This window comes from Chroicocephalus ridibundus, chromosome 15 (assembly GCF_963924245.1).
Source record: "Chroicocephalus ridibundus chromosome 15, bChrRid1.1, whole genome shotgun sequence".
In the NCBI taxonomy this organism is placed as follows: Eukaryota; Metazoa; Chordata; class Aves; order Charadriiformes; family Laridae; genus Chroicocephalus; species Chroicocephalus ridibundus.
The window spans coordinates 6,359,242-6,386,161 of NC_086298.1; the positions used below are offsets into that span (position 1 = coordinate 6,359,242).

General features: G+C 46.6%; 2 protein-coding genes across 2 annotated transcripts; one reads left to right on the forward strand and one right to left on the reverse strand.

Annotated features, from left to right (window-relative positions):
* Positions 1-1,745: 1,745 nt before the first annotated feature.
* Positions 1,746-21,384, forward strand: CIZ1 (CDKN1A interacting zinc finger protein 1). The gene is made up of 16 exons (XM_063352901.1): positions 1,746-1,878; positions 2,191-2,318; positions 4,249-4,364; positions 6,851-7,017; positions 8,044-8,179; positions 9,103-9,163; positions 12,001-12,080; positions 12,453-12,532; positions 13,583-13,765; positions 14,119-14,249; positions 14,661-14,745; positions 15,352-15,465; positions 15,803-15,982; positions 16,637-16,706; positions 17,787-17,908; positions 20,635-21,384. The coding sequence occupies exons 2-16, from the start codon at positions 2,218-2,220 to the stop codon at positions 21,238-21,240; spliced, it is 2,232 nt and encodes a 743-aa protein (XP_063208971.1). The 5' UTR covers positions 1,746-1,878; positions 2,191-2,217; the 3' UTR covers positions 21,241-21,384.
* A 138-nt stretch (positions 21,385-21,522) lies between these two features.
* On the reverse strand, positions 21,523-26,187 carry BBLN (bublin coiled coil protein). The gene is made up of 2 exons (XM_063352902.1): positions 26,031-26,187; positions 21,523-22,872 (listed from the first exon to the last, which is right to left on the reverse strand). The coding sequence occupies exons 1-2, from the start codon at positions 26,113-26,115 to the stop codon at positions 22,679-22,681; spliced, it is 279 nt and encodes a 92-aa protein (XP_063208972.1). The 5' UTR covers positions 26,116-26,187; the 3' UTR covers positions 21,523-22,678.
* Positions 26,188-26,920: the final 733 nt, after the last annotated feature.

A 26,920-nucleotide genomic window follows, 5' to 3' on the forward strand; every position in this document is an offset into this window, starting at 1 on the left:
GAAAGAAAGGATCCTAGCCCAATTTTTCTGCGCTGTTATCTTACATCTCTGTATGACTTTCAAACTGAACGGTGTGATTAGCTGAATCTGGAACCTTCTCTTCTGGATTCAGTTAAACTATCTCTGGGGAGGTGTGATATCTATGACTGGTGCGTAAAGACATCTCTGAAGATCAGCCTTTGGATTGTAGGTTGATAAAGCAGCGTGTGCCTTCACTTCCTACAGCCCAAATCCTGACTTGCCTTGTGTGTGCATGAGGCTGAATCCATGTCCAGACTTGTTTGATGCAGTAGTATATCTGTGCGTTGGGTTGTGGTTTATTGTCCATAAACTCAAAAAGGCTGTTTATTTAATAATTTGTATATGGGACCTTGCAGGAGAAAGCCCAGTCTTTGAAGGAAGCCTCTAGACTATGTCAGAATATAATATCTAACAGTAAAAAAAAAAAAAAAAAAAAAAAAAAAAAAAGAGTAGACTTAGTTACTCACCTATCTCATTAACATGGTGTTTGTAGATTTCCAAATGTGACATACAAAGAATACTTATAAGAACTTGAATTGTAGAATTAAGAATAGAAGACATCAGCTTCAGATTTACATTTATTTATACAACCTGAATTCTGTCTTTTGCATGTCTGGCTAATATACAGACTAGCTAGACATTTGTAGGATCGTAGGATTAACCCTCTCCGCCGCCACTGCTGACTAGCCAGGCGGGTATCTGCTGTAATGGCACGATTACAGGACCAGATGATCAATTACGCAAAATGATTTGAAAAAGACTCCATGTACATATTCCCTGGAATGATACAATCCCATAGAACGGTAAGTTCTAATGCTTAGCAGGAGACAATTTTCTCTGTGTGCAGACAGCTGTGACTGGATAAAGGACTCTGGTCGTTAACATGGCCAGTCATTGATTAATATGGATGGTCATCTCCAAATTGATTATTGTAAAATCAATTGCCCAAAGGAAAAATCAACATATGCGGCTGCATTGAAAATTATTAACGCTAACTGTATATCACCAGTAACTGTGTTCAGCTTACAATACTCTCAGCTAAAAATCAATTCTGAGGCCTTTAATGAATTGTCTTTATTGGCATGAATAATAAGACTATAAAGTAAATTATTTCAGGATGGATTCTCTGGAATGGCAAAGAGCACAAATGCATCTTTACCCTTGCTAGGTTTAGTATAAGAAAAAATGACAGCTTTGGTATATTTTCCTACAGAGGCTGTGTACTGAATACCCTTAACATTAATTTACTTACAGAAAGCAGGTGCTGCAGGAAAGGTTTTGCTGCAGACTCACAAAAAATAAAAGGGATGGATCTGCTAGAAAAGTCATCCCAGTCTACAGCACAGAGTAATATTGCAGAAGTCCCTGTTTGTTTTCCTCCAGGTTCTCATGGCAGGCTCGCCGGGATGTGACCACAGCGAATGGCCAGAGGCTGTGCTGGGTTTTTTCCATCTCCTCGCCGAGATGGTTACCAAAGATTCCCCTGGACTATTTAAAAAAAAAACAAAAAACCCAAAACAAAACCAACAAACCCAACAAAGAGCAGAAAACCCACGCTGTTGAAAGCCATCTGCTCCCCCTCTGCAGCCGTTTATTCCATTCCCCCTGCACAGATGGTGTCCGTCCCCTCCCAGCCCTCTCCAGGGACAGGGGACCCCGCTCCTCTTGCCGTGCCGGGGACGAGACGCGGAGGTGCTGCGAGATGGGGCGACCCGAGCGGGGGCTGTGGGAGTGATCCCGCACCTTGCGGGGGCGGCCGGCTCCTCCAGCCCTGCCGGAGGAGCTGCCGGGAGCCGGGCAGGTGGTTATTGTCCCCGGCGGGAAGATGGAGGCGGCCGGCGGGGAGCGGTGAACGCCGTGAGTGCCGGCGGGGAAGCGAAGAAGGGGCTGCGGCGGGCGGCCCGGTGCGTCCCCGCGGCGGGGAGCGGGGCGGGCTGGGCTGGGCTGGCAGGGGAGGGTCGGGAACGGGTTTGGGGAGGTGGGGTTTGGAAGCCTCCTCCACAGGCTGGTGCTTGCGATGACCCCGGGGGGAAGGAGGAGGAGGCAGGGGGGGATCGTCTCAGTGAATGAATGGGCGGCAGCGGCGGCTGCCCCGCTCAATGGCTGCTGTGCTGGTAGGCGCCAGCCCCGCAGCCGGTGCTTCCCTCGCCCTCCCGTGTTTTGTCTCAGGCTGGCCCCGCTCGCAGTTCCCCAGACATGTTCAACCAGCAGCAGTTCCAGCAGCAGCTGCTGCAGCTCCAGCACCTCCTCCAGCAGCAGCAGCACCACCACCACCCCTCGGCGCAGCAGGGAGGCCGGTAAGCGCCGCTACGCGAGGCCGGGGATCTGGGGCCTGTCCCGGGGGACCGCTCTCCTTCGCCTCCCTCCCCTCCGTCCCTCCTCGCCCCGGCGAAGCCGCGTCGGGGCTGGCTGCGGGCCTGTCCGCCGCCGCGGCGGGGATGGCGACAAAGGGAGGCGGGGGCGTGGGGGGCGCAGGCCGCCGCCGGGGCAGAGCCGGGGGGCTGGAGGCCTCGGGGAGCGGCGGAGCGGTGCCTGAGGGGGGCGGTCGGGCGGGTCGGGGGCTGCTGCCGCTGTTCGTGTCTTCTTCTCCCCCCCCACAAGGAGATGCCTCCCCGCTCCCGTAGCGGAGTCCCCGAGGGCGACCCCGGGCAGGAGGGGGGGGATGCTCCGGGGCCGGGCGACCCTCCTCCCGGCGGTGGCGAGGAGGGGGCTTGGGGGGAAAACCGCCTTCTCCCGCAGAAATGCTCGTACGCACGGAACCGAGCCGCCCTGAGTACAGACACGCACTTTATTTTATTATTGGACTTCACTTCTTTATTTATTTTTCTTTCTCTGGCTGTGTTTCCTGGCGTAGGTGAGACTATTGAACTTATTTCTGCGGTGGCACCGGTGCTGAGGATGTGACTGAGCACTGGGGGATGGGGGCGGCATGGAGAAAACCATGTTTTGTTTGTTAAAAGACAAATGATAACTGACAGAAATAAAAAGGCAAATAGACGGGGCTTTCCTAAAAACTGCAAGAGAGAAAATAACTGTCTTAGATAGGAGCAGTTGTCCCCGATGAGCTGAGATTTGTAGAACTAACACGAATTCTCTGAGATGATGCATTTTTTTGCAGTTACTGTTCTCTGTAAAGCCTCTGGAAAGTCAAAGCAATGGGATGTGAATTTAAGAAGAAAGTTAATTCCTTATTTAATAAATTATAGTAATTATCCTTATAAAGGCATATGTCTCTGAGGTGAATGGGAATCTTTCTGTTCTGCTGGAAATACGAATCTCTCAGTCTTTCTTACCATTTTCTTATGTCTTCTACTATAAACAAAGCTGCCCTTAAAATGCCAGTATGGGACTGGCTGTGAGAGCACGGATGCATCTTACACCTTTAAAAGTATGGTTTTTCTGGTATAAATATCTCGGCTCTGAGACTAGAACAATCTGGAGCAGCAAACGTGAAGATGAGCTGCTGTAAATGCTGTTAAGAGGGTTGTGTTTTTTTGTCAGCATGGATATTTTGATCCGTGTTTGTCCCTCTTTACAGCCCTAACAGATATAGCTGTGTCAGCAGTCATGCTTAGAGGTGGGCCTGACCTTGCAATTGCCTGAAGAAGTGCCTGCCAGTTTCTTCAGACTTTTCTCTCATGTCTGCTCCACCCTCCTTTAGGACCGGAGAGTCCTCCTCGGCTCGCTTCTTCCTCCTCGTGTTTTAAATATGAAGGCTGTGCCTTATTTTTCCATCCAGTTCTTGCAGTTAGGGGGCACCATTTACAGTTATGGCCTGTCTGGGTCCGTGTGGGAGGCATCGGTTTTGGAAAAATGTGCTTTAAGCTACTGAGAAAACTCCCTGGTTTTTAAAACTTCTTTTTTTGTTGTTGTGTTAAATGTAGCTGCTGATCTAGATCGCTCATTTCTACTGACGAGTGCTGCATAATTCTGTAGAACTGCAGTCATCAGCTCCTGGGCTTTTTTTATGCTGCTTGACAGGCTTTATGTGGGCTTGGTGCTAAGGAGTTCTCTCTGACCTCGAATTCCTTGATAGACAATCTGTCAGCTTTGGAAATTCCAGGAGAGTGGAAGAAACAGGATACAGTGCCGGTGTATGGTATCTTCTAATGCATGTATATCAGCACTTCAGCTGTTCTTTGCTCCTCTTTTTTATACTTGTTAGATGCCTGGAGCTGAAAGGTACAGTTTTTATTGGGTTCTTATGATTAATGCCTTCTTTTCCAGGGGTTTGCCACCACCGCAACAGCAACAGATGCTGAGCTTACGGGCAACAAATCAACCATCGCTGCTCAATGCCAATCCTATGCTTCAGCGGGCCTTACTCATGCAGCAGATGCAAGGTACCGTCGTTATGGGAGACGCTTGCTTATTGGAGTTATTTAATCATCCTTCATGGACTGAAACCATAGTATGGTTATTTCGTGCCGAACCGTTGCAGTCCTTGTATTTGGCAGTTCTGTTTGTCTTTCTTTTTTTTTTTTTTTCCTCATCTTCTAATTTGTCCCTATTCCACATCACAGAGGTTCTTCAATTGTTGAAAATCCCATGTGCCCAACTGTTCACTACTGGGAATAGCACTAGAAGGTATCGGGTTAGATACTAAATATGTGCTTTCCCTCATACACTTGGTGGAGAGAGTATTCTGCCATCAGTATATTTAGATAAAATACTTAGATTTGTATTATTTGTTTGTCTTGGTTGGAAAGTTACAACAATTTGTTTCATTGTCTGTTACACATGTGCTAACCTTGTTTGCAGTGTGTGCTTGTCTTTGCCCAAACTTCCTGCAGTACAAACAAATGAAGTATATTGTGGTGGAAAATGGTTTGGGTTTAAATTACTTTGTGAAATTTCTATCCCCTGAAATGACTGTCATTTGTGTGGTGGATAATATCACTGTTCTTCCATCACTGTGTTTCCACAAGTGGATTTTTTTGCCAGATGTGATGTTTTCAAAACAAATTCATGAAGCTGCCTTAGTAATAGCATTGCTGACATAAAGATATTGGGAATAAAGCTGTGTTTTTATTTTTGCTCATGTCGTAACCTGTCAGCTCTTTTCAACACAGAAAATCAGTACCTGGGATAGTTTTAAAGTGCCTAGTTTAGATTAATGCCTGCAATTTTAATCTCGCCTGTGAATCATGCCCAGATGTGAAGACAATAGATTTATTCTGCATGTTGTTAACGCTCCTTTTGTTCTCTCTTGCCCATTTAACGAGAGGGCTCTCTAGTGACTCCAGTGGCTCTCTACAGATCTCTGTCAGGTTGTAGGAAAGCTGGCAGTGAAAAAGGGTAAGCCACGCTCTGAAGATTGGTGTATGTATTTGTGTCAGGAAAGAAGTCTGACTCCACTTGAGTCAGCCATACTCCTTTCAGATATGTTTGATGTTAGCATGGGCTCACCTTTCCCCTAAAGCAAAATCTCTTATTGAGAAGTTGTATTTAAATAGTATGCTAAGGGCCTGAGGCAAATGAGATACGAGAGCAGGATAAGGTGTGTGTAATGAACACTCGACGTGCACTTTGACTTCGCGTTGTTCCTCTTCTTTTCACCTCTGCATGCAGAGTTGAGTTGTGACGTCTCTTTCAATAATCTACATCAGCTAGCCACACGTAACATGTAATATGGTTGCAGTGTCTGGTGTGGCCCTTCTTAGGGGTATGAATTTTTTTTGTTCATTCAGGTTTGGGTTATGTGTAAGAATATCTCATGCTGTGTACCTCTGTACCTGCAAAACATCAGCATAAATAATTAATTGACTGTATGTGGCTTCAGCAATGGGAATAGGAAAATATAAATACTTCAAGTTGAAATAGATGTATGGTTCTTTAAAGGCCCTAAACTGAGAGCAGAAGATAACTTCTTGTTTTATAGATATCTTTTTAATACAGCTATGGCTTTTTACAGCAGGAGGTTATTTATGGTAAGTAATAAGAGATTAGATTACTTTTGAAGACAAATGTCGGGGAGTATTTCCTATTGTGTTGCAGGCTTCAAACAGTGTAGCTTGGTTTTTCAGCTTTTGGAGTGCCTTTCTCCAAACTTCTCTGGCCTCTTTTGACAGCTTCTAAAAAGCCAGAGTATGTGCTAATTCAAGTGTGAGGTAAAAAAAATTGGAATGTGAATCCAGGTTTCCAGAATGGTGGACAGCTTCTGAGGGTGTGGCCGAAGCATCTGGTCACTTCCGTGGGGATAACAAGGACGGCCTTCGTAAGAAATTGTTGAGACTTAGTTAATAGTCTGTGGATGCTGAAAAGAACTGTTCAGAAAGCAGAGCATTATAATTGGAAATGGCAGTCTCTCAAGTGTCGGCATTTAGGCTGACATGTTGAACTTGCATGACAACCAGGTGGCAGAGAGGACTGTGGAATATTTTGTTTGAAAAGTCCAGTGTTGTTTTAAATGAAATGCTGTTACTGGCTTGTGATAAACAGCATCCGTACTCTGGTGTGAGCTGCCAGCTGCACGAATGTGGGATGAATTTTCCTTTTTTACAGAGAATTTCTGTAAAGCGAGACCTTGTTTGTTGCAAACACAAGTGCTAGTGTGCTTAGATCAAATAATTGCTCTAATGATTTTAGCCTGCAGTGACAATTACAGTTAAATAGTCTGATACATAGTAATAGTTGCTATCACATCAAATTCTGTTTGGCGGGTGCTGAAGAGGGTAGAGCATAGAGCACCCATATGGTGCCCAGTAAAGTACAGGGTCTCATGTGGAGGAGCCCTTCCCCTCTCTATCTGCTGTTTGTACAGGTGGAAGATTTTCTCTCGCATTCGCACACTGCAGGATGGTGATATGCTGTGTGTTTGCCTTTATAGGAAACCTGCGTGGATTTAACATGACAGCGCCGGCACTGCAGCAGTTTTTCCCTCAGGCTACAAGACATTCCCTCTTGGGGCCACCACCTGTTGGGGTCTCATTAAAGCCAACTCGACTGGGCTTCCCCAACCTTCCCTTCCCGCGGCAGAACCGGACCTTTCGTAAGGTGGGCTTGTAGTTTCCAGCTGTTCGGGAGCTTCGTGTTCCTTTTGCACTTGCGGCAGTTGACTGTATTGTACGTGGAGAGCAAAAGAGAAAGGACAGAGCCTTACAATGAAAACTACATTTTGCACCATGCTGCTGACACAGAAATGCAGAAATAAGGCCATCCCTAAGGTTCTTGTGGTGCATGTTTACATATATGATGCAAAGGTTTCTTGTCACTTGCCCAAGAGAGAATTCCTCGTAGCAGAACTGTTTAAACCTAAGATATAAAAGGGGCCTTCAAAATTACCAGCTTCGAAGTAATTGCAATAGAAGAAATCCTGTCTGAGTGTGTTGCTCTTTACAGAGGCCAGAGTTCTGCCCCATTAGCCTTCCAAAGCAGTTTGTTGTTCCCAAATGACTTGTTCCTACCATGGACATGTCACTTTGCCTCTTTGGGCTGCTCTCCCTCGTTTTAAGATCAGGATCATGGATTTTGTAAAATCAACAATTTTGGTTTTGTAAAAATCTTTCTCACTTTCCACCATTAAGGTCTCTCTTGTGTCCTGGAAATGGTTCTTGGTTTAATTGTCTGGTACATCCCTCCTCTTTGATTAGCTTTTGCATATTTGGTCCCATTCTGTCAAAAAGATGTGCTGGATAAGGTAGACTTCCACTCTTGGACTGACTTTTCTCCATAGTTGAAAGGAAGGTGGATTATTTGTGACTATTCTTTTTCCCTCCCCTTGGACGTCTTGCCAGAGTCTCTCTAAAGTGATCCTACTCTATGCAAGCAGTTGGGTCTTTTACAGCTGCTACTTAAAGCACTGAAGAAATGTCATGGGCTGCCTATGGAATTAAAGTGCAGTGCCTTGTTTACCATGTAAACTTGCAAGAAGCAAGACAGTCCATTGTAAACCATCTATTCCTTTCCATTGCATGAGCTGGAATTCCTATTCCTGTCTCACAGTAAAAGTCTGGTGCTCTGGGCAGTGTGTTGGGTTTGAGGAAGGACCGAGAGCTGGCAGTGACTCTCTGTCCATTGCAGGACTTCCAGAGGGTCCCTGACAGGAAGCGGGAACTAGATCCTGGTTCTTCATCTCAGACACAAGGTGATGAGAAAATGGAAATCCCAGAGGGAGGGCGAGCAGGGTCAGAGCAGAACAACTCCTTGCCATCCACAGGTAAGGGGGAGCCTGTAGAGAAACAAATGCTTCTAGACATTATAAACTTCTCTTTGCTACTCCTGCAACAAAGACTGGAGGGGGCTTTAGTATTGATCAGCTACATTTCTCTCTATTTGTGAATAAACTGCCTATGGCAGCCCTCTGCTATGTGCTTCGTATATCCTTTTTTCCTGGATATTTTTGGTTTTTATAAGCTAGCTCCATATCTCTTGCATGGAAGCCTCTCGGAGGTCACTTTGACAGCAAGCCCCATTTAAGATCGGGGGCAAAAAAGTAAAAGTGGTTTCAAATGAAAGCTTCCATGTTGTCTTACCTGTGCTGAACTCAGCATCTCATGGAGTCAAACACCTGAAGCAAAATCAGTTGCAACCAACATGCTAAGAACAAGATGAGTTGAAAGAGTACTTGTACTCCAGTTGTCAGAACAGAAACTGCTGGCACTGAATCTCTTGCAGTGTCAGATACAATACAGATGTGGGAACGTTGGGAATGTTATTTCTGACTGAAGAGTGCCTAATCTAAAAATGCAGGCGTATGATGAGGCTGTGACCAGTGTATATGCAGTGGGGAAAATTACCTGATTAAATGATTGCTGTCAGGTAGGTATGCCACCTTGGCTTATATTAATGTTCCTATGATCTGTGTTCTTGTCACCTAGGTCTAGCACTAAGACCCGCTTAGTAGACATAAAGGTAGATTTCTTTCTGGACGACACCTCATACAGTGACATCTGCAATAAAACTGGAATCTCTTAGGTCATTATCTAACCTTGTCGCTACAATTCTCGAATTCAGAATAACCAAGTGTATGGTATTATTTGCTCTAGTAGAGTTTTATTGCCATTGGCCATTCAGTTAGAGAATATGCTGAAGGTGGCATGATCTGCTTTGCTAAGGAGATCTCCTTCTGTGTTCCTGCAGAGACAAGAATTCCAACGGAATCTGTACTGAACACTGAGCCTGCGGCAAAAAGACTGAAGAGGTATTTATTGAATGGGGTTTTGAAATAGTTACTGGGTTTAGAATTATTGTCTATTTTTATTTTCTAATAATTAGGGCTGTACTGTACTGGCCTGATGTCTAGCATGTAGGAGGTATTTCAGATGCTTGTGGACAATTCAGAAAATCTCATAGTGCTGAGATCCCGGGTGTTGTAGGGTCTCTTCTGTGGGTGATCCAACTATGGGAATGAAAAATAAGAGAAGCAGCTCATGTAAACACGCAAGAAAGTGGAGTTTGCTCATGTATTCTCCTGCCAGGATTCTTGTAAGAAGCAGAGAGGTTCTTTTCTATTCTGATATATTTCTCTAATTTTCTTCCCTAAATGCCAAAAAGGGAAGTAAGCAGCCACGTATCAGCAGAGAGGAAAAGCCTTGGAATATATCCAAGCCTGTATCCACGAGTGTTGAGTTCTGTATCCCTTCTGCAAAGATTGTCTCGCCAGTACTCCTGTCTGTTGGGTAAAAATAGACAGAGGCAATCCTATTATCTGCAAGGGATGCAGCGTGCAGGCATGCTGGCCATGGCAGGTCCATCTTGGCGCTGCCTGCCTCTCCAGGTGCAGGAAAGAACAGACAAGGCTGTATTGCCATCTAGTGGGAAGGCACATCATGGAGCTCCTGGTGCCATCTGTATGGTGCCATGCCGTACCTCTCCCAGAACTGTCACTGTTAGCGGGTGCAGAGGGAGAAGAGGAGGGAGTGAATACAGATTTCTGGAGGCATTGATTTGAGAATTCTCCAACATATGTTAATGACTATGAGTCAGGACTCCTGGGTCCTCTTATCTTCCCTGTTAACAATTTACTGCATGGTTTCAGAGAAGTTTCTTCACCTCTCTGTTTCCCATCTGTAGATTAGAGATTAATGGCTAGCTTTAGGGAGAATATTCCAAGATTACTTTGATGTTCAGATATTACCTTGATCATGTAAAACATTAAAGAGTGATAAATATTATGTGAGCAGGGACCATCGTGAATTATGAACTCTGATTAGCCAGAAAGTGAATAAATTCAATTAAAGCTAAGTCAAATGCGTTTGAGCGTATGCTTTGTTAATCTGTTTGCCAAAGCTAATTTAATTTTAATTACATTAATATTTAGTAAGGTATTAATCAAAGTCCTGTTACATACACTGAAAAAAGAATCAAGTCTGAGGAATGACAGATCTCACTGCAGCAAGCCTGCTATTAGTAAATCCCTTCCTAGGCAGTAGTTGGGGGCTGCTAGATTTGATGCATATATTATGGCTGGTATTTACTTAGAATAGCTAATTCCTTAGCTTTTTTTTTTTTTTGAAATATTTCTGTTTACTTCCAATGAACAGATAACGGATCTCTGAAAAAAAATAGTTTACTGTTCTCATATTGTCCTTCATAGATGAGAAGGGCACTCCCCCCATCCATGTCACAGACTTTTGTTTCATGCTTCATTGTTCCATTTACCTTTGGCCAGGAATACCAGCCTCCTTCTTCATTTCAGGTTTTTCCCACTTCTGCCTTTTCTCCTATGTACCATCTGTAATGCCTGGAACAACATCCTCATTCCAGTGCAGAAAGCACTCATCATCTTCAAATTCTCCTTGAACACCCACTTCTAGCATGGCCTGACAAGTATCCATATAATACCATTTCCTCCTTAGATCATGCTCGTGATGGCTTTTGCTCCCTTAGATTGCTCCTTAGATTTGCAGTTTAGCCTGCAAACCCTTGCCCTGGAGTGCTGTCACCATCTGTGTGTGGTATAGTGTTGAGCCTGCTGGCAGCACTTGACAAATAATGTTAATGCCAGCCACTCTTGTTTTCTTCGTGTTTGCACTGCCCAAACCCTGATGCATATTTATAGCCGTGTAACCCAGTTACATTATCACTTACCAGCCTGGTAAATTATGTGGGGGGGGTGTGTGTGTTTGGATCCCTGGATGCAGTACCTGCACAGTTTGTGTTCTTGCTTGTGTAGAATGTGTTGCTCCCTGTTGGCAGAAGGACACCAGCGGGTGGGATACCGAGCTGGCCTGAGACAGAAGACATTCAAGCCATGGCAAAAAGTGTTAACCCTGATGGAAAAATGGGGGGATGGAGAAAGACATTGTAAAGTACACTTTGTGCCCTCTGCAAGTCAACCATTTATTCACAGCAGTCCCCTCAGGATCTTTTTTCTCCTTAGCAGATCACCAGTACCAAATAAAACAAAGCAAAGTCTTTTTTATTTGTGTCTTGTACAACTCCACTTCCCCCACAAGCAGAACTGTAGGGACTCTGGAATGAAACACGACTGATATGAATAGAGCAGGTAGTTATGATGAAGGTAGGAATGAAACACGACTGATATGAATAGAGCAGGTAGTTATGATGAAGTCCCTGTAAGACACCATTGAAAACCTGTTCAGTTCTGACAGGTCTCTGCATGTTGCCTCATGCACAGAGCAGCTTGGAGTGCTGTCCAGGTTTTGCAGTTTCCCAGCAGGTCACCAGTCAAGACAGGAGTGAGCTCTCAGAGCTCTTACTAAGAATATTTCCTGTATCAACTTATTTCCCTGCCGGCTTCTTGCAGGAGAGGGCAGTGATCCAAAAATCAGTTCTAACATTCTTGTCCAGATTATTTGTCTGCTGTTTCTGAATCAATTCTAGAATGCCCACTCTTTGTTGTTTTTATTTATTTCTGCTGAATCCTTGCCTGAAATACCACTTGCAGTAGCTTATTGATTTGAGGGTTTAGTGGAGAGTGTAGTAGTGTAGATCCCAGCCTGTGCCTTGGTGTGTCTTTTGAATCTCTTTGTCTGTAACATGGCAAATAAGGTTATTTTCTTGATATCCTTGAAGTGTAACTGAGGAGTCTGCATTGGTGGATGCAACAGGCAGCAAGGACGCAGAAGAGTCAAGCACCCATGTCCAAGCTGACGGTGAGTTGCTGGGCACTGTGATTTGCACTTCTAGGGCACTCCTTGCTGGAACTGCACCTGTAGATCAGCATCTGTAGATCCTGTGGGTCTTGTCAGAAATGTCCTTCCTCCAGTCATAGAGAATGGGGAAAGGAGGAGAAAATTTAGGAACAAAATCTCAACATCGGTCCCCTAAAACCTGTTGCCTACCAAATGCAAATGATGGGAACTTTCCCTCTTTAATAAGGATTTCTTTGGAGAAAGGTTTGCGAGCTGGGCTTACGGCCAACAGCACTGCGAGGAAAGCTCCCTGACTTCATTGACCTGCTGCTTTGTTTTTTTCAGTCATTGCTATTTTGATTTAAGGCAGCTAAAAGGACGCTCTCTTCCTAGGTACAGACAATGCAAAGCAGTACACAGCTGAAGATCTCTCTAAAGAGAGGAAATTCTCTGAGGAACCAAAGGCTCCTGAGGTGAGTAGACATCACTCCATGCAGGCTGGGGTGGTGCAGAACATCCAGCCTCCCCCTCCATCCCAGAGAAACCCGTTGCCACTGGGAACCAGATGGCACCCACGTCTGGAGCTCTGTCTCCTGCTGTAAGCTGTTGTCCCTGGCAATAAGGCATAATATGTCTGCAATTAGTGCGTAGTCTGCTCTGACTCGCTGCTTTTGTACCTCTCCTAGCCTGTACCTTACCTACTGCTGGCTGTTTGCGAATGCTGGGGTTCGTTAAGATTTCAGTATTCATCTGGAAAGATGGAAAGTTGAATTGAAAGAGCCACTGAAAAATACATGTATTGAGGGCCATAGCTAAATGCATCCTTTATGTTGCTGAAGAGCAGATGTAAAAAGATTCAGGTGATGGTAGTAAAGATGCAGCTGCTGTGGCACTTGCCGTCACAGCAGGCAAGAGCAGAAAGTGGGAGCCTTTTGAAAGGTGGCTTGGAAAAATAAGACACGGGTGAAGCCAGCGACCTGAGAGTCTTTGGCATGAAATACCTTGCCCACGTGCTAAGCCAGGCCCTTACACTGGCTAAATCTGTAAGCAGAAAAAGATTTAACCCATGGTGTGAATCAGACTTGATAGTCTTCCTTAATTGGATACATTAGTTGATGTGATCGAAAGTATCATCCCGCCCTTGTTTGAGTACCTTAGTCCATGGGCTGTGGTGCTGAGTTGCCTTTAGTTCTGCAGTGGAGAAACGTGAGCTGGTTGTGTCCCTTACCAGCGCATTGTTTTTTGCTCCACTCTCCAGACACTGGACCACAAAATGTCTACAGAGGCTGTAGAAACAACCATCTGTACTAATAGGCCTGGTACTATGACCCAGGGATTGCTGATTTAGCAGTGCTGGGAGAACACGTGTGTACGAGAGTCTTTCTGATCAGCTTCCTGTAGATTCAAGCTTAAATGCGTTTTCTTAAGGGGTAGAGAGCTTAGGTCGCATACAAAAAGCAAGTGTAATTTTTAGTGTCTTCTACTGAGAGACTGGACTTAATCTTGACTCCTTCTTTTGGCAGGTGTTGAGCTCTGGAGGTTCACTGAAAGTGACTATCCAGCAGAGCAGTGAGAGCAGAGCTATCAGTACAACGGCTCTGAAACCAGGGCACTGGACCTGTGAGGTGGGCACAGCTGATCCCAGCCCTGAATCAGTCCTTAAATTCTACTGTTACATCTGCAAGACCAACTGCTGCAGTCAGCAGGTAAAAATCCACAGGTCTGTCTGTGATATGGGTGGTCAAGAGAAGTGAATTTGATGGCCAGCTGCTGTGGGGAGGTGCAGCAGGAGACTTGTTTGCAAGGGCTCATGCTTCAGGAGCAAGGAACATACAAAAATGATGACAAGCATGCAGATAAAATAAACCGCTCCTGAGGAGCTGGCAAGCAACCTGCTAGAGAGCGAATGTGGGTGGATCCACAGGCAGCCATGCTCTTAAGCTTTTATACCATTTCATTGTTAAACGGCAGTCAAGAGAATGGAAAGCGTAGCTCATACCTATTATTTTCTGTATTTTGAATACATTTAAATGGATTTTTCTCCTAACCTCTCTCTTAGAATTTCCAGTCCCACATGGCTGGAATTCAGCACCAGCAGCGACTTGGGGAGATTCAGCACATGAGCAATGTTTGCTTTGTTTCGCTACTGCCCATGGTGAAGGAGCAGAAGGTGCTGTCAGAGAAAGATGGGTAAGTGTTGATCTGTGCTAGAAAACACAATTTGAATGTGGACCCACATGGATTCTAAAATTCCTCACTGCACCAGAGTGCCCTTGTGTTCTAGGTAAGATACAAAATCCCTCTGGTTTCAGTGGCCTTAATCTCCTTCAGGCAACTTTCTTCCTGCTGAAGGATCCCAGTGTTGACTTTGACCTGCTGTGTGGTTTTTAATACAGTAGATCAGGTCAGACACTTGTTTTAACTGCGCCTTTCTGTCAGTGTGAGCTAAAGCAACCTATATAAATGGCTGGGAAGGGGAGAAGATAAATCTGAGCCTGTAAAGATAGGAATTCTGGGGAAGACAATGCCAAGAACAGATTGTGGTATTCCATGGAGAATGTAAAAAGGTGTGACTTACAGATATATCTGTTGTCACTTCAGAGAGACCCAGCAGCGATGGTGTAACACTTGTCAGATACACTTCACAGGGGATCTAATCAAACATCGCAGGACCCAAGAACACAAGGTAACAACCATAGCATGGATTTCATCTTTGCACTGACCTTTCGCAGGGACTGAGTGGAAGTGTCTAGCATCTTCTGTTCCCTGAGCAGCAAAGGAAAAGTGATGGAGTGGAGGGATGCACATAAAATTGTGCCAGTAACATCCTCACTGTCTAAGGGCACTACCGTGCTACTTGCTGCCTCTGAACACCAGCACCGTTAGAACTTCCAGTTAGAACTTCATGCTATGTCAGTATGGCCTGAAGCACTTCTAGTTTGTAATTCTTGACTTTTCTCAATACATATGGCCTATCATACTCAGCTAATGAATTGAATGGAGGGATTGGCCTGTAAATTTTCAAGCTAAAGATTAGGTGGGACATCGTATTTATTGGCTCCTAAAGGAGAAGTGCCAGAACACCTTTTATAAGCTGCATTTGTTTTGCTCTGCATGTTTTCCATCTTTTTGGTGGATAAGAGATAGGGAGTCCTTTTTGATAAAAATACAACTCTCTTTGTGGTCTGCGTGTTTTAGATGCAGGGGTCTGACTTTGTTTCACTCAAGTTCTATCTGCATTCCTCCGAAGTGGTGCCTTTTGTGACTTACTGAACTGTCCCCCTTCCCTTAGCTGGCCAAACGCTCGCTTCGTCCTTTCTGCACTGTCTGCAGCCGACACTTCAAGACCCCTCGCAAGTTTGTGGAACATATGAAGTCCCCTGAGCACAAACAGAAAGCCAAAGAGGTAATTGTGCCTGAGTGGAGAGCTCTGCAGGACTGGAGGCAGCTATGCTGTGGAACAGCTTAACTTTCTGCTTCCCTGACTATTGCAGGGATGGAAGACTTGCAGTTCTTCCAGCCCGGTTTTAATTTTCATTTTTTGCTAGTCTTCGGTTGTTAGAGCTTAAAGAAATTGAGTGCAAAAGGGACAAGGACTTAGATATGTCTAGAAGCGAGACAGCTTTGTGCCTCTCTTGCAGTGCTTTCTACTCCTCAGATGCAGTCTGTTCAGAGTCTGGGGTCTTCCTTGGTTAAATGGAGAGTGCAGAGTGGATCTGATCTTCGTTTTCTGTGCCTGACAGGTGAGGCTAGGGGAGAAGGAGTTGGGCAGCCCGGAAGATTCAGAGGAGTTGATCACAGTGGATGCTGTTGGCTGTTTTGAAGATGATGATGATGAAGAGGAGGAGGAGGAGGGGGGAGCTGGTGAGGAGGAAGACCTTGATGTAGTGCTGATAGAGAATGAAGATTCTGCTGCCAAGCAGGTATGCTATGCAAAAGGAGAAGGAATGACCTATCTGAGAATCTGCTGTGGGATCCTCTGACTTAGTTGGTCTTGGCTGGTTGAGCTCAGGGTTTCAAGAGCCCAGTCAATCTTCTACCCTGCAGCAGGAGGGTGAGGGCTCTGGGTTTGTTCCAGAGCACAGGACAATGCAAAAGAATCAGGCACTACGTGTGGGATGCAGGAGTGTGTTTCTGCTGTGCCATACAGCTCTGACAGGTGTCTTCAAACATTACCTTGTTGCTGAGGAGCATAAGCAATGTTTTTTCAAGGGAAAGAATTTCTGACAAAGACATTGACATAGTCTCTTTGAATAGCCCAGCAGTAGCTTGATCTCATAGCAAATGTGTGGAGATTTGTCTTGATAAATATAATTTTCCCAGTAGAGAGCAGTTACCGAGAAGGAGGTACATGGCTAAGCTGCTTCAAGCTTGGAGCGTAAGGGACCTTTATAACCCTTGTAGTGAATTGGCCTCCTGACATTGGGTTTTGTATCTGGCCCTAACCGGATGCTGTACAACTCCTTCTCTGGTATGTGAATCCTCTGTTTTGCTCCCAAGCTTAGCAGAAAAGTGTAAGAGTCCAGGAAGGGAATTGGCATAGATACCGTAGGCACTAATGTTCTTTTGGTTTCCAGACTGGGCTGAAGGAAGTGTCTTTGGAGGATTACGAAGGAAGCGAGAAGTATTGTCCAGACACAGCCTATGGTAAGCAAGCAGAGTTGAGCACAAAGGCCCACAGAACCTTCTCTGGCCACGTGCTGTATCTGTAAGAGAGGACGGTCTCTATCTACTGCTGTAATGAGTTCTTGGGCCATAGTGCTCAGCATCGGACTGGTGCAAGTCACTGCTGCCTGGAGAAAGAGCCAAACGTTGCTTTATTACTGTGTGATAAAACATACGGATGTGATTGATGTTTGTCAGCTGCCTTTTGCATTGAAGAAGAAAGAAAGAGAGCCAGATACCTTACTAAGGTAGGAATTGGAGTAAGTAGGGCAGGAGTACTGAAGAAATTAGGTAGCAAATGAGGGATGCTCTGGAAAGATGGAGCCTGAAAGCATATTGATTAGAATGCTTTCCAACAGAAATGCAGCTTGTATAGAGATACTGAGCAGTACTGACAGTATCGCATCCTCTGCCAGAGCCCAAACTGTGCATGTTTCCTCCGCTTCAGAACCCCCACGCTCTACCTAGCGGTTATTCAGACATCTTGCTGGACTGGTGGGCAGCGTTGCCTCCAGATGGCTGTCTCTGGTCCCCACCCTGTAAGCGATTCTGACTTCACATGTCTAACGGCCACTCGTGTTGCGAGGAGGGCAGCTCTGCAGAGGCTGTTTTGTGCCCAAGGAGAGCTCTGTTTACACCGATCTTCCATATCGCTGTAACCTTCCACTATCATGTGGCAGATGGAATAATGATTCATGCTGTGAATGTTCTCTGCGTGTTCCTCTTGCGCGCCTGCTGTCTTCTGCTTGGTTTGATCCCATCACATTAGATCACATGTTCTCTGTAGTTTTCCATTGTATTCTTTTTTCCTTCCCCGCCCCCCCCCCTTAATGCTCTGTGTAGTTTCTTTGCTCTGGCAGCTAGATTTCTCTCTGAATATCGGCCACACAGCCATTCTATGGTAAGATGAGATATTCAGCAAGTCATCTTGCAAATCCCTGATTAACAGAAGCAAAGCTTTCCATTTTTCTTTTTCTCCCTCCCCTTCCCTTTTAACATGCTTTCATTATTTGAGTTCCATTCAATGTGATCTGTGATTTCCCTTCCCCTCCCGTTTCGCAGGCCTGGATTTTCTGGTCCCCGTCGCAGGTTACCTCTGCAGGCTGTGTCACAAATTCTACCATAGCGACTCTGCTGCCCGGCTCGCACACTGCAAGTCCCTGATGCATTTTGAGAACTTTCAGGTTAGACCCTTTGGCGATTGCATGGCCTGGCATTTGTTACCCCCATGCGTGTCTCTTCAGCAAATCCACCACGTCAGCTGTCTTGTCTTCAGTTCATTTCCATCATCCTCGGTGTCCGTTGTGCCATAGCTTTCTCCTGGTGTGCTCTGTGTTTGTCTCCCATCACCACTGTAGATGTCAAACCAGTCCAGTCCTGCTTCCTGGCTACTGCTGCTGTCATCTTGTTGCCCATTTCTGGCTGGAAATCTTCTCAGAGTGTCTATTCTGTTTGCTGAACCTGTGGAGTCTGTTGTTCAGTCTAGGCCTCTTCTCTGTTAGACAGATTACAGGTGGGTCAAGATGGGGAAAGAACAAGAGACAGAGGCTGTTCCTTTTAAGGAAGGATAGTACATTTGCATCTTTTCATGCGATACTGTGGGAACAGCTCCTTAGCCAAAATTGGGGGTGTGATTCATCCATGAAGGGGCCTGGTAAAACGAGGTATTCACCTTGGAAATTTGGAAATGTAACATTACAGACTCTTTATGTGATGGAAGCTACAAGCTGCTGAGAGTCCATTTGGTCCCCAGGGTCAGCCTGCAACAGGAAGTCAGTCTGTCTGTCTGTCTGCTACCCTTTCCTAGAAACTCCTTAGCACAAAGCTCTGCCAGCTGATGCTGTTCCTTTTGCTTTACTGGCTCCACCTAAAGAAGCCGTATTGCCCCTTGCTGCTTTTGTATCTAGAAGCTTTTCCTACTGGGCTGGCCTGGAATCTGCCTCCATCGTTCTGTCCTTGTTGACTTGCCAGGGGGTGAGGGGCCTGGATTAGCACCTTGTGGTGGGTACACAGGGCTTGCACTGTCTCTGCCCTCTCCCGTGACCACTGCCTGGGTCCTGCCTGTGCAGGAGAGCGGTATTCCCTGACCCTGACAAGAAGGGAGGCTCCCACACTGACTTTGTCCTCGGCCTGCACCCAAAACCTGCTCCAGCAAAAGCGGGCGTGCTTCCCTACCACAGATGTATCCAGCTTTTGTTAGTGTTTTAAAAAAAAAAAAAGATTTTACTGTTTTTCTGCTAGTCTTCAGACAGGTTAACTATTCCTAGTCAACAGTCACTGCCTCCAGAAAGGGGTGGCGTGCTGCAGAAGCCAGCACTTACAGCAGTAGATTTGGAATGGCAAGTAGCAGGAGAAGGCCACAGCTGTTCAGGGTTGCTCATCCTCTCCCACTCCTGCAGTTAGTAATTTCGGGAATGAAGGAATTTGCCTTGCAGTTTTCCTGGCTTATTTTATATCAGCTTAGAGAGAAACAGCGGCAGCAGTGTGTATGCCTCCCTTTTGGCCCACTTAGAGCTGAAATCAGATGCTCTTCAAATGGATGCCATAGTGACCTGGAGGGATTATTTATGACAAGAGTCCAACCTTAAATATCTGCAGGTGGATAACTGTTATTCTTGGCTGCCTAGGTGTCTTGGGTTTGTCACAGTCTGAGTTAAATCATTGCGTTTCTGGGGTACTCCGATAAGAGTAGCTCAGCAGAGGGTTTCAAAGCAGAGGATTGTCTGCTGGTGAGGCAGTTCACAGCAGCACTCTGAAAACAAACTGGCGTGCCTGTGCCTGGTTTATTTCAGGTACAGTGGTATGACGTGACTGATCTAGCTCCAATGTGTTATGATATTGTGCGTATCCCACTATTTGAGGACAGAGAAAGAACAAGCCTGCAATGATAAACCGAATTACAATGTGAAGCTGCCTGTCTGATGGGCTGTAATTCCACATTGCAGACTACAGTAGCACTGCTTAAGGCAGTGGTGAAAGCCAGCATGCTCAAAATGGTTTCCTTAAATTGTCAGGTTTGATGCTACTGCCAGTTCAAGGGACCCTTTAGCAGAAAGCTGAAAGTGAGTTGATTGTGGAGGGAACGGCTGTGGAAAAGAGGGAGGAGCTTTGGTTTTATTCCTATAGCTCATGCTCTGTCTGGGTCTTGAAGACCAGATTCCTGCTGCATGTTAGATAGCTATACAGAGTTGCTGTTTTTCTGAAATCCAGTCTTGAAAATGGCTAGTAGCCATTTTAATCTCTTTACAGACCTCTACTGGTTCATCATGATAGCAAGTGCAAATGAGTCATTTTATTGATGATATGCTTACCTTTATTCTGTAGAGAACCTCAGTGCCTTGTAACAAGAAGATAATTCTTGATATCTTAGTGTTCCTGTCAACAATTTGACTGCACAGACTGTATCAACAGAGTGAAAAAATCTTAAGCTTTCAAATTAAGTCTTGCTTTGGCTGATAAACATTAAATCACACCTCTGTGGCTGAGGGCGGTGCATAGCCTCATGTATCCAGGGTACATGCTCAGAGTTACGTCCTGGCAGTAGCTGAAGCAAGAGCTGTCACTTGCACTGTTATATCTACAAAGTCCTGAGTCTGACTGAGATTAACAGTTGCCAAAACCTGATTTTTGTCTCAGGAGCCACAGGTCTGCCATGCACTCGCTCAGTGTTAAGTAATGTGAGAGGGACTTCAGTTTTTAATATCGCCACTTTTCCTCACAGGAGCTGACCCTTCTCTGAAAGCCTCAGCAGCCAGGCCAGGAGAGCTGCTGAGACAAGCCGTGCCCCTGCAGATTCTAGCTGCCGCTCACCACTGTTTTTGTACAGGTTTTCCTGGACCAGCTGCTACTTGCTGCAGTGACGGTAGCTGAGCTGGGCTTGTCTCTCACGTTGGTTTGTTTGTATTTGCAGAGATACAAGGCAGCGAGGCATCGCGCCACAGCTGCCTACCCCGAGGCTCCTTTGCATTCCCAGGGCTCCAGCTCCCAATTGCTGGATGATCCGAAACAGCCTCCTGCTACAACAGCAGATCCCAGCAAGAAGATGAATGATGATCGTGGAATAGACAAGGAGGGTACAGAGCTGTTGGCCCTGCAAGAACAAGCTTTGAGGCCTCCGGAGGGTAAGGGTGAGCTGGCCACCTCTGTAGCAGAGGGCAAAAGCCTAGCCAGCGTGACTGATGACGTATGTGGAATCATGGTTGTAGAAGAAGGAAATCTACAGGAAGAGAGCAAATCCACTACCACTAGTGCCGATTGCCCGCTCCCTGAAGAGAACCGCACCGTAGGGGAGTTGTTGGGACACAGTGTGTCTGAGGAGGAGGAAGCCAATGCAGCCAGGCAAAGGGAAGGCACAGACGACTGCCAGGATCCAGGGAATGGAGGGGGTTTAGGACAGAACGAGGCAGCAAACACAGGCCAGGAGGTAGAGGCAGAGCCTTCCTCCCTAGCCAAAGGTGAGACAGCCAGTCTTACCTCTGCTGGGTGCAGACGCTCTACTAGGCGCAAACCCAGATAGAGTGGCCTTAAAGGGAGAGCCCTTTACATATGATATTTGCTGGAAATGTTTATTTTCGGAGTCTTTTAATAGAGCAAAAACCTTCAACTTTACTGCTGTTTTTATTTTAAGAATAAAATAAGCCTGGCTTTAGCGTGTCTAATACAGGATGGTGTTGGTTATTACTTGTACAGTTGGGATACAGCAATTATGTGGAAAGACTGAGGCTTGGATTGTTGAACCTGAAAAACGATGGTAATGTGATTTCCATAGGGGACAAAGTTCATTAAATAGATGGACTTACTTTTCACTAAGAATTCTTTGTAGTTCCTCTCATTTCCTTTTCAGGCAGAGGAAAAGTTTATCTCTTGGGAGACTCTGTGCTCACTTCTGCTCCTCAGAGCAGTTTCCTTTCAAAGATGCACCCTCCTGGACACATGCTGTGTCCTAAGCTAGGCAAGAATGTGCATCTTGGTCTTCTGTTGATACTACAAGGCTTAATACAGTCAGTTCTCATAGTGGAGACTCTCAGGAACAAATTTTGTTTCAAATTGATTTTAATAAAACAGATTTCTTATAAATAACCTCTTTAACTTTCAACAAAACCTCCTTTAACTTTACAGAAGTAGAAGATCACGGTGCTGGCCCCAGGCCATCCTGACAGGATCACAAAGTTTCATTCTATGCTCATGTGTTCTCTTGTAAAAACGTAGGGGAGGACTCTGCTTGCAGCCCACAGCAGGCAGACCCCTCTCTCTTTGCTGTGCAGAGCTAATGCTGCACTGTGGGCTAACCAGGCTGCCGTGCCTCTCTCTAACACCTGAGTCCTTAATGGCAGCTCAAGGAGTTAGGTAGCTTCCAATTGTAACACTCAAAAACATCACCCTGTGCTTGGAAGCGAAGAGAGGTGTCCAGTGATCTGGGACCATCTGCCAGTATTTCTTACATCACAGTTAATGTGAAAAATGGGGAAGCTGTACTTTCAAGGCAGGAGCTGGCCTAGCGCCCCCCTCTCAAAGTCTGTCAGCGGTTACACTCAGGGGCAAGCCTGGAGTCAGGACAGCCCCTGCCTACTGTGTTTTTTGAGGGAAGAGGCTAGAGCCATAACACTCATTGCTTGGATTTAACAGCACAGAGATCATTTTTCTTCTTTGTGAAGAGGGCCTGCTGGCAAACTACCTGCGTCGCATCAGGCTTCCTACAGCCGGCTTTAACCAAGTGTCAGTGCCAGGCTCATGGTGGGGAGCAAAAAGAACCAACTCTCCTACATCCACCTGTGGGCTTCTGCACCTGTCACACAGCTAAAGAAAATCAGAACATGGAGATGAATGGCAGGACACAACCACAGGAAGGAAAAAGTAACAGGCACGAGGTACCTCTTCTATTCAAGTTTTACGTTAAATCGGTGACTGGTAAATGTCACCTTAGCAATACCAACTGGGAGTTTGTGGCCAGCACACTAGGTGGGAGGCTGTGATCCCTGCATATCAGCTTCAATGTTCTGCTGCTCGCTCTGCTGCTGGAACTCCAGGCGGGTCTGGCGGTTGGACTCCAGCAGTTCTTTCAAGCAGGCATGTAGATAATCATTCTTCTCCTCCAGGTGATCCAAGCAGGAGTTGATCTGGTCCAGCATGGAGTTTATTGCTGCATATTCTAAAAGGAAGGGAAATGAGAGACTGAATAACGTAAGTATATTGTCACTGCAGTCACTGAAGGCAGTGTGAGCTCTTGCAAAACATGGCCACGGCATTTTGGCTGTGCCTTATCTGCCACTGGGTGGGTGAAGTAAAATGCAACTGAATCCTGCATGTGTTGTTTTCACCGATCAAACGAGAGCAATGGGAAGCTGGAGGACTGGTAACAAGATCTAAGACAAGTTACCTGGGCATTCCAAACGCATTATGGGCATATCCAACAGCCTTTGATCTCACACATAAATAGCTTACCGCAGGCGGAGTGCTGGCGTGCGGTGATCTGCATTGCAACAGTACCAAATAAACCCCAAGGGCAAGTTAGCCACCTTTTTAGCTGCCTTAGGGATCATCTTTCCTGACAAGGGTGCAGGCATTTTCACAGCGTGACGAAGTATTTACTACATTCTGTGAATTATTTCTGTAAGGCTCCCAGACTGGGATGTGCTTCACAAGTGCCTGGCTGGGGTCAGGCTGTCAAAACAGCCCAGCCATTGCTGTGGCAGGAGCAGGGATGAGCCCAAAGTGTGGGGCACCAAGTTCAACTGCAGGATTTTCATGCGCCATTAAGGCTTTGGGTACTTCAGATTAAAGCCGAACTCATTTGGGATGATCCAGACAGTTGGTTCCCTAGGTCCGGTTTCTTATTCACAGCATTTGTTTCAAGTGCAGAAGTGCTGGCCTCAGTACAATGGCATTTCAGTGATGCGTATTAGCGCTGTTAATCAGATGAAGATTGCTGTGCTACTGTGATGAAACACTTGCTTTTGGACTGTTCCAAATAGTATTCACACAATCCTAAAGAATAACAAAAAATCCAAACTGAAAAACCAGGCAAGATAAACCTCTGCTGACAAAGTTACTCAGGAACTGGAAGCCTCGCAGCAGCTGAAAAACCGCGGGGCTACAGGAGACCCCAGGCAGAGCGAGCCCTGCGTTCCTTTCTGAAGCTGCATGGACTGAGCGAGGGCAGGGAGGCAGGTGTTGAGCTGTGACCCACAGGCTGATGTTTGTGAGGATGGTGGGCTGTAGGACAGGGAAAGATGCCCATGTGGGTGGCACAAGCCCACACCTCACCAGCTGGGGCTGGCTCCTCTCTGCCCACCTCTTCTGAGCCGCTGGGGAAGCGCTGGAGCCAAACGTGACACAGGCAGTGCCTGGCTGGAACACTGCTCTGAGCTAGCGGAGAATATAGAAGGAAGCGAGGAGGAGGAGGGTTGCGCTGTGATGAATTTCCCCAGCCTCACAAGCCCAACTGTGCCCCTCTTGGCTGCCCCCTTGACACTTCTGTAGGTAGGGTGCCCCCATGCCCCAGCACACTGGGCCCAGGCACTGCCATTACCAGCAGCTTTAAATGAATGGTGAATATTTAAATATTGCAGTCATTTGCATTATCAGTAGCTAAGGAGAAGTTTCATTATAAAAAAAAAAAAAAAATTATCCTAATTTTCTTATACTACTTTGGGGCCATTCACAGCAGCGTTGCAGCCTTTAATCCCTTGGAGAATTGTATGCGTAGCATTTAAGCTTGTTTATAAAAGTTTGGCCTTGCAGGTATATGCAGAAGTGGCATTATGAGCAAGAGCACTGTTGATGTCCTTGCGTTTAAAAACCAATTCCATAAACACATTTTTTCCAAAAATTATTTATCCAGTATCAGTATTTTGCAAACCTTGTTTTGAGGCATGTGATACCTGAATGTCCACGAGTTAGAGCTCTTTACGCCAACCTCATATTTGATCTAAGTGTGATGCTCCATGTTCCAATTAAACCATGAGCGTACCCCGAGCAGATATGGCAACATCTTCTGACAAATAACATTATTCATCAAATGGGCAAGTCTGTAATCACAGCAGGAGCCTAATTGTTCTCAGTGGCTGGAGCTCAAGCGAAGGCTATATAAGTTGTGCAGCTTTAGGAAGTGAAAGAATTTTAACAATTTTAAAATAAGATATTAAAACTTATTATTTAATTGTCTTCTGTTCGTTGCAAGCTTGGGTGTTTTTGTGGAAATGCAACCACATCCCCTAATGAAAACGTTGACCAGGAATATGGCAATCACATTGGTTACTCCTCTGAATTCTTACAAGAATAGCTGCCAAAAATAAGGTTTCCTATTTGAGATCAAGGAAGTGATCAACAGCTTCAGCTCCATGAGACCAGGAAATAACTCCAGACCTTTATGACCAGCTGCTGCATGCAAAGCCCTGGCTAATTACAAGCAGAATGACTTAATGCAGAGTCTCAATGTCGATCAGATTTAGTGACTTTCTCCATCACATCCAATGTGCCTCTTAGCTCTTCAAAAAGTTTGAAACACAAATCGCTGTAATGATGCAAAGCAGTGAACACTTCTGGGGTGTTTCAGGGCAGAAACGATCCTGCTGTCACTGCAGGAAGATCACAGCCACAAGGATGAGATTCACCAGTGCTGGTCACATCTGGAAACTGAATGGTCTTTGGGAAACAGCATAAACCAGCTCTTCACCATTTTTGAGAGAAGAGTAGCAAAGTGCTTACTCTTTGAAGGATTTCCAATGTTAAGAATGATCCGTACATAAGTGTTACAGCTCTGCCGTTGTCTCACTTCCTCCATCGGCTTTTTCTAACTGGACAGGGCAGTATGAGAAATGCCACACCTCAGCGCTGCAGAAATGCCCGAAAGTGGAATTTGCCAAGCTAATCGCATTAAATTCACTTTTTCCATGCATGACTGCTCCTCCCAGATCTGTCTGCGTGATCTGTCCTGCAGTTTCATGCTCCAAACGTCCTCTTTCTCCTTGGCCAGCCGCACCCCATGTGCCACCAAAAAACCACGGCGTTACCTTCCCACAAGGGAAGCTGAAACCCCAAATCCCCCACGGCGGCGGCAGCAGTGTGCCCCAGCTCAGTGCCCATCACCGGGCCGGAATCGCCGGACCAGCCAGTTTCAAAACCCACTCACCCCCCGCAGCCCCTCACCGTGGGGGCACCGAGCACCGCTCCCAGCAGAAGCGGCAAAAACATCTGGGAACATCTGGGCCTCGCCAAACAGGCCCACGGGACCAGGCCGGGCCACCCAGGCCCGCCGGGCGGCCGGCGGTCGGGCAGGCGGCCTTGCCCCGGGCCGTCCCCACGCACCTTCCTCCCCGAAGCTGTCCCCGTCCTCCTCCTCCTCCTCCTCGGCGCCCAGCGGCACGTGCGGCTCCCCGTTCGGCCCCGACATCCCGCCGACCCGCAACTGGCCGCGCGCCGCCGCCGTGCGCCCCGCAAGGGCCGTCGGCCAATGGGAAAGCGCGGCGCCGCCCGCGTCACGCAAAGCCGGCCGGTCGGCGCTGGGGTAAAGCCTGTGGTTAGCGGGCGGGAGGGAGCGGCGGCAGCGGGGTGGCAGGGCGCAGCTCCGTGCTCCCCATTTCTTCGGGTTTTTGTCTCCTTGCCCCGCGGTGTCCTTAGCCCTCCCAAGGTCTCCCTGTCCCCTGGGCTGGACCAGCCACAGCACACACCCGCACAAGTGTGTTTGGGCACAAAGTGAAGTTGTCCTGAGGGGCTGCCATTAGCACCCCGCCCTTCTTCTTTCCCCAGGCAGCCGATGGTCTCTGTGGACAGGCTGCGCCTCTGCCCGGGAGGAGCCCCCAGGCTTCAGCGGGTGCTGAGGCTGCAGCAGCCAGAGCTTTGCTGCTCAACGCCAAAACACAGCCACGTCACCGGCCCCACTCCATCCCCTGAGCGGCTTGAACCAGCCTCAGGTCACCTTCAGGCCTCCTCGTCCCTGCAGGAATGGGCACCGTTTGCTCTGCCCTTCTTTGTCTTTGGCCCAGTATCGGTCGTACCTCACGCGCCCTGAGATCTAATGGCTGTGTGTTTTTTTCATCCCCTAGAGATGTCACCGGGATAAAATTAACTTGCAATTAGAGTATTAATTCAATCAGTGCTCCTGAGTTAAACCCGATTTGAGCACTGTTATTAAGTGGGTATTTGGGGCAAAGAAGAAAGAAAAGGTTACGTCCTCATTTAACATCGCGGCCAGCTCT

Bases quoted from the DNA above. Each gene is read 5' to 3' on its own strand.
- CIZ1 (XM_063352901.1), top strand. From the start codon at position 2,218: ATGTTCAACCAGCAGCAGTTCCAGCAGCAGCTGCTGCAGCTCCAGCAC. The intron at 13,766-14,118 runs GTAAAAATCCAC...CCTCTCTCTTAG, and splicing joins CCAACTGCTGCAGTCAGCAG to AATTTCCAGTCCCACATGGC. The intron at 16,707-17,786 runs GTAAGCAAGCAG...CCCGTTTCGCAG, and splicing joins TTGTCCAGACACAGCCTATG to GCCTGGATTTTCTGGTCCCC.
- BBLN (XM_063352902.1), bottom strand. From the start codon at position 26,115: ATGTCGGGGCCGAACGGGGAGCCGCACGTGCCGCTGGGCGCCGAGGAG. The intron at 22,873-26,030 runs GTGCGTGGGGAC...CCTTCCTTTTAG, and splicing joins GGACAGCTTCGGGGAGGAAG to AATATGCAGCAATAAACTCC.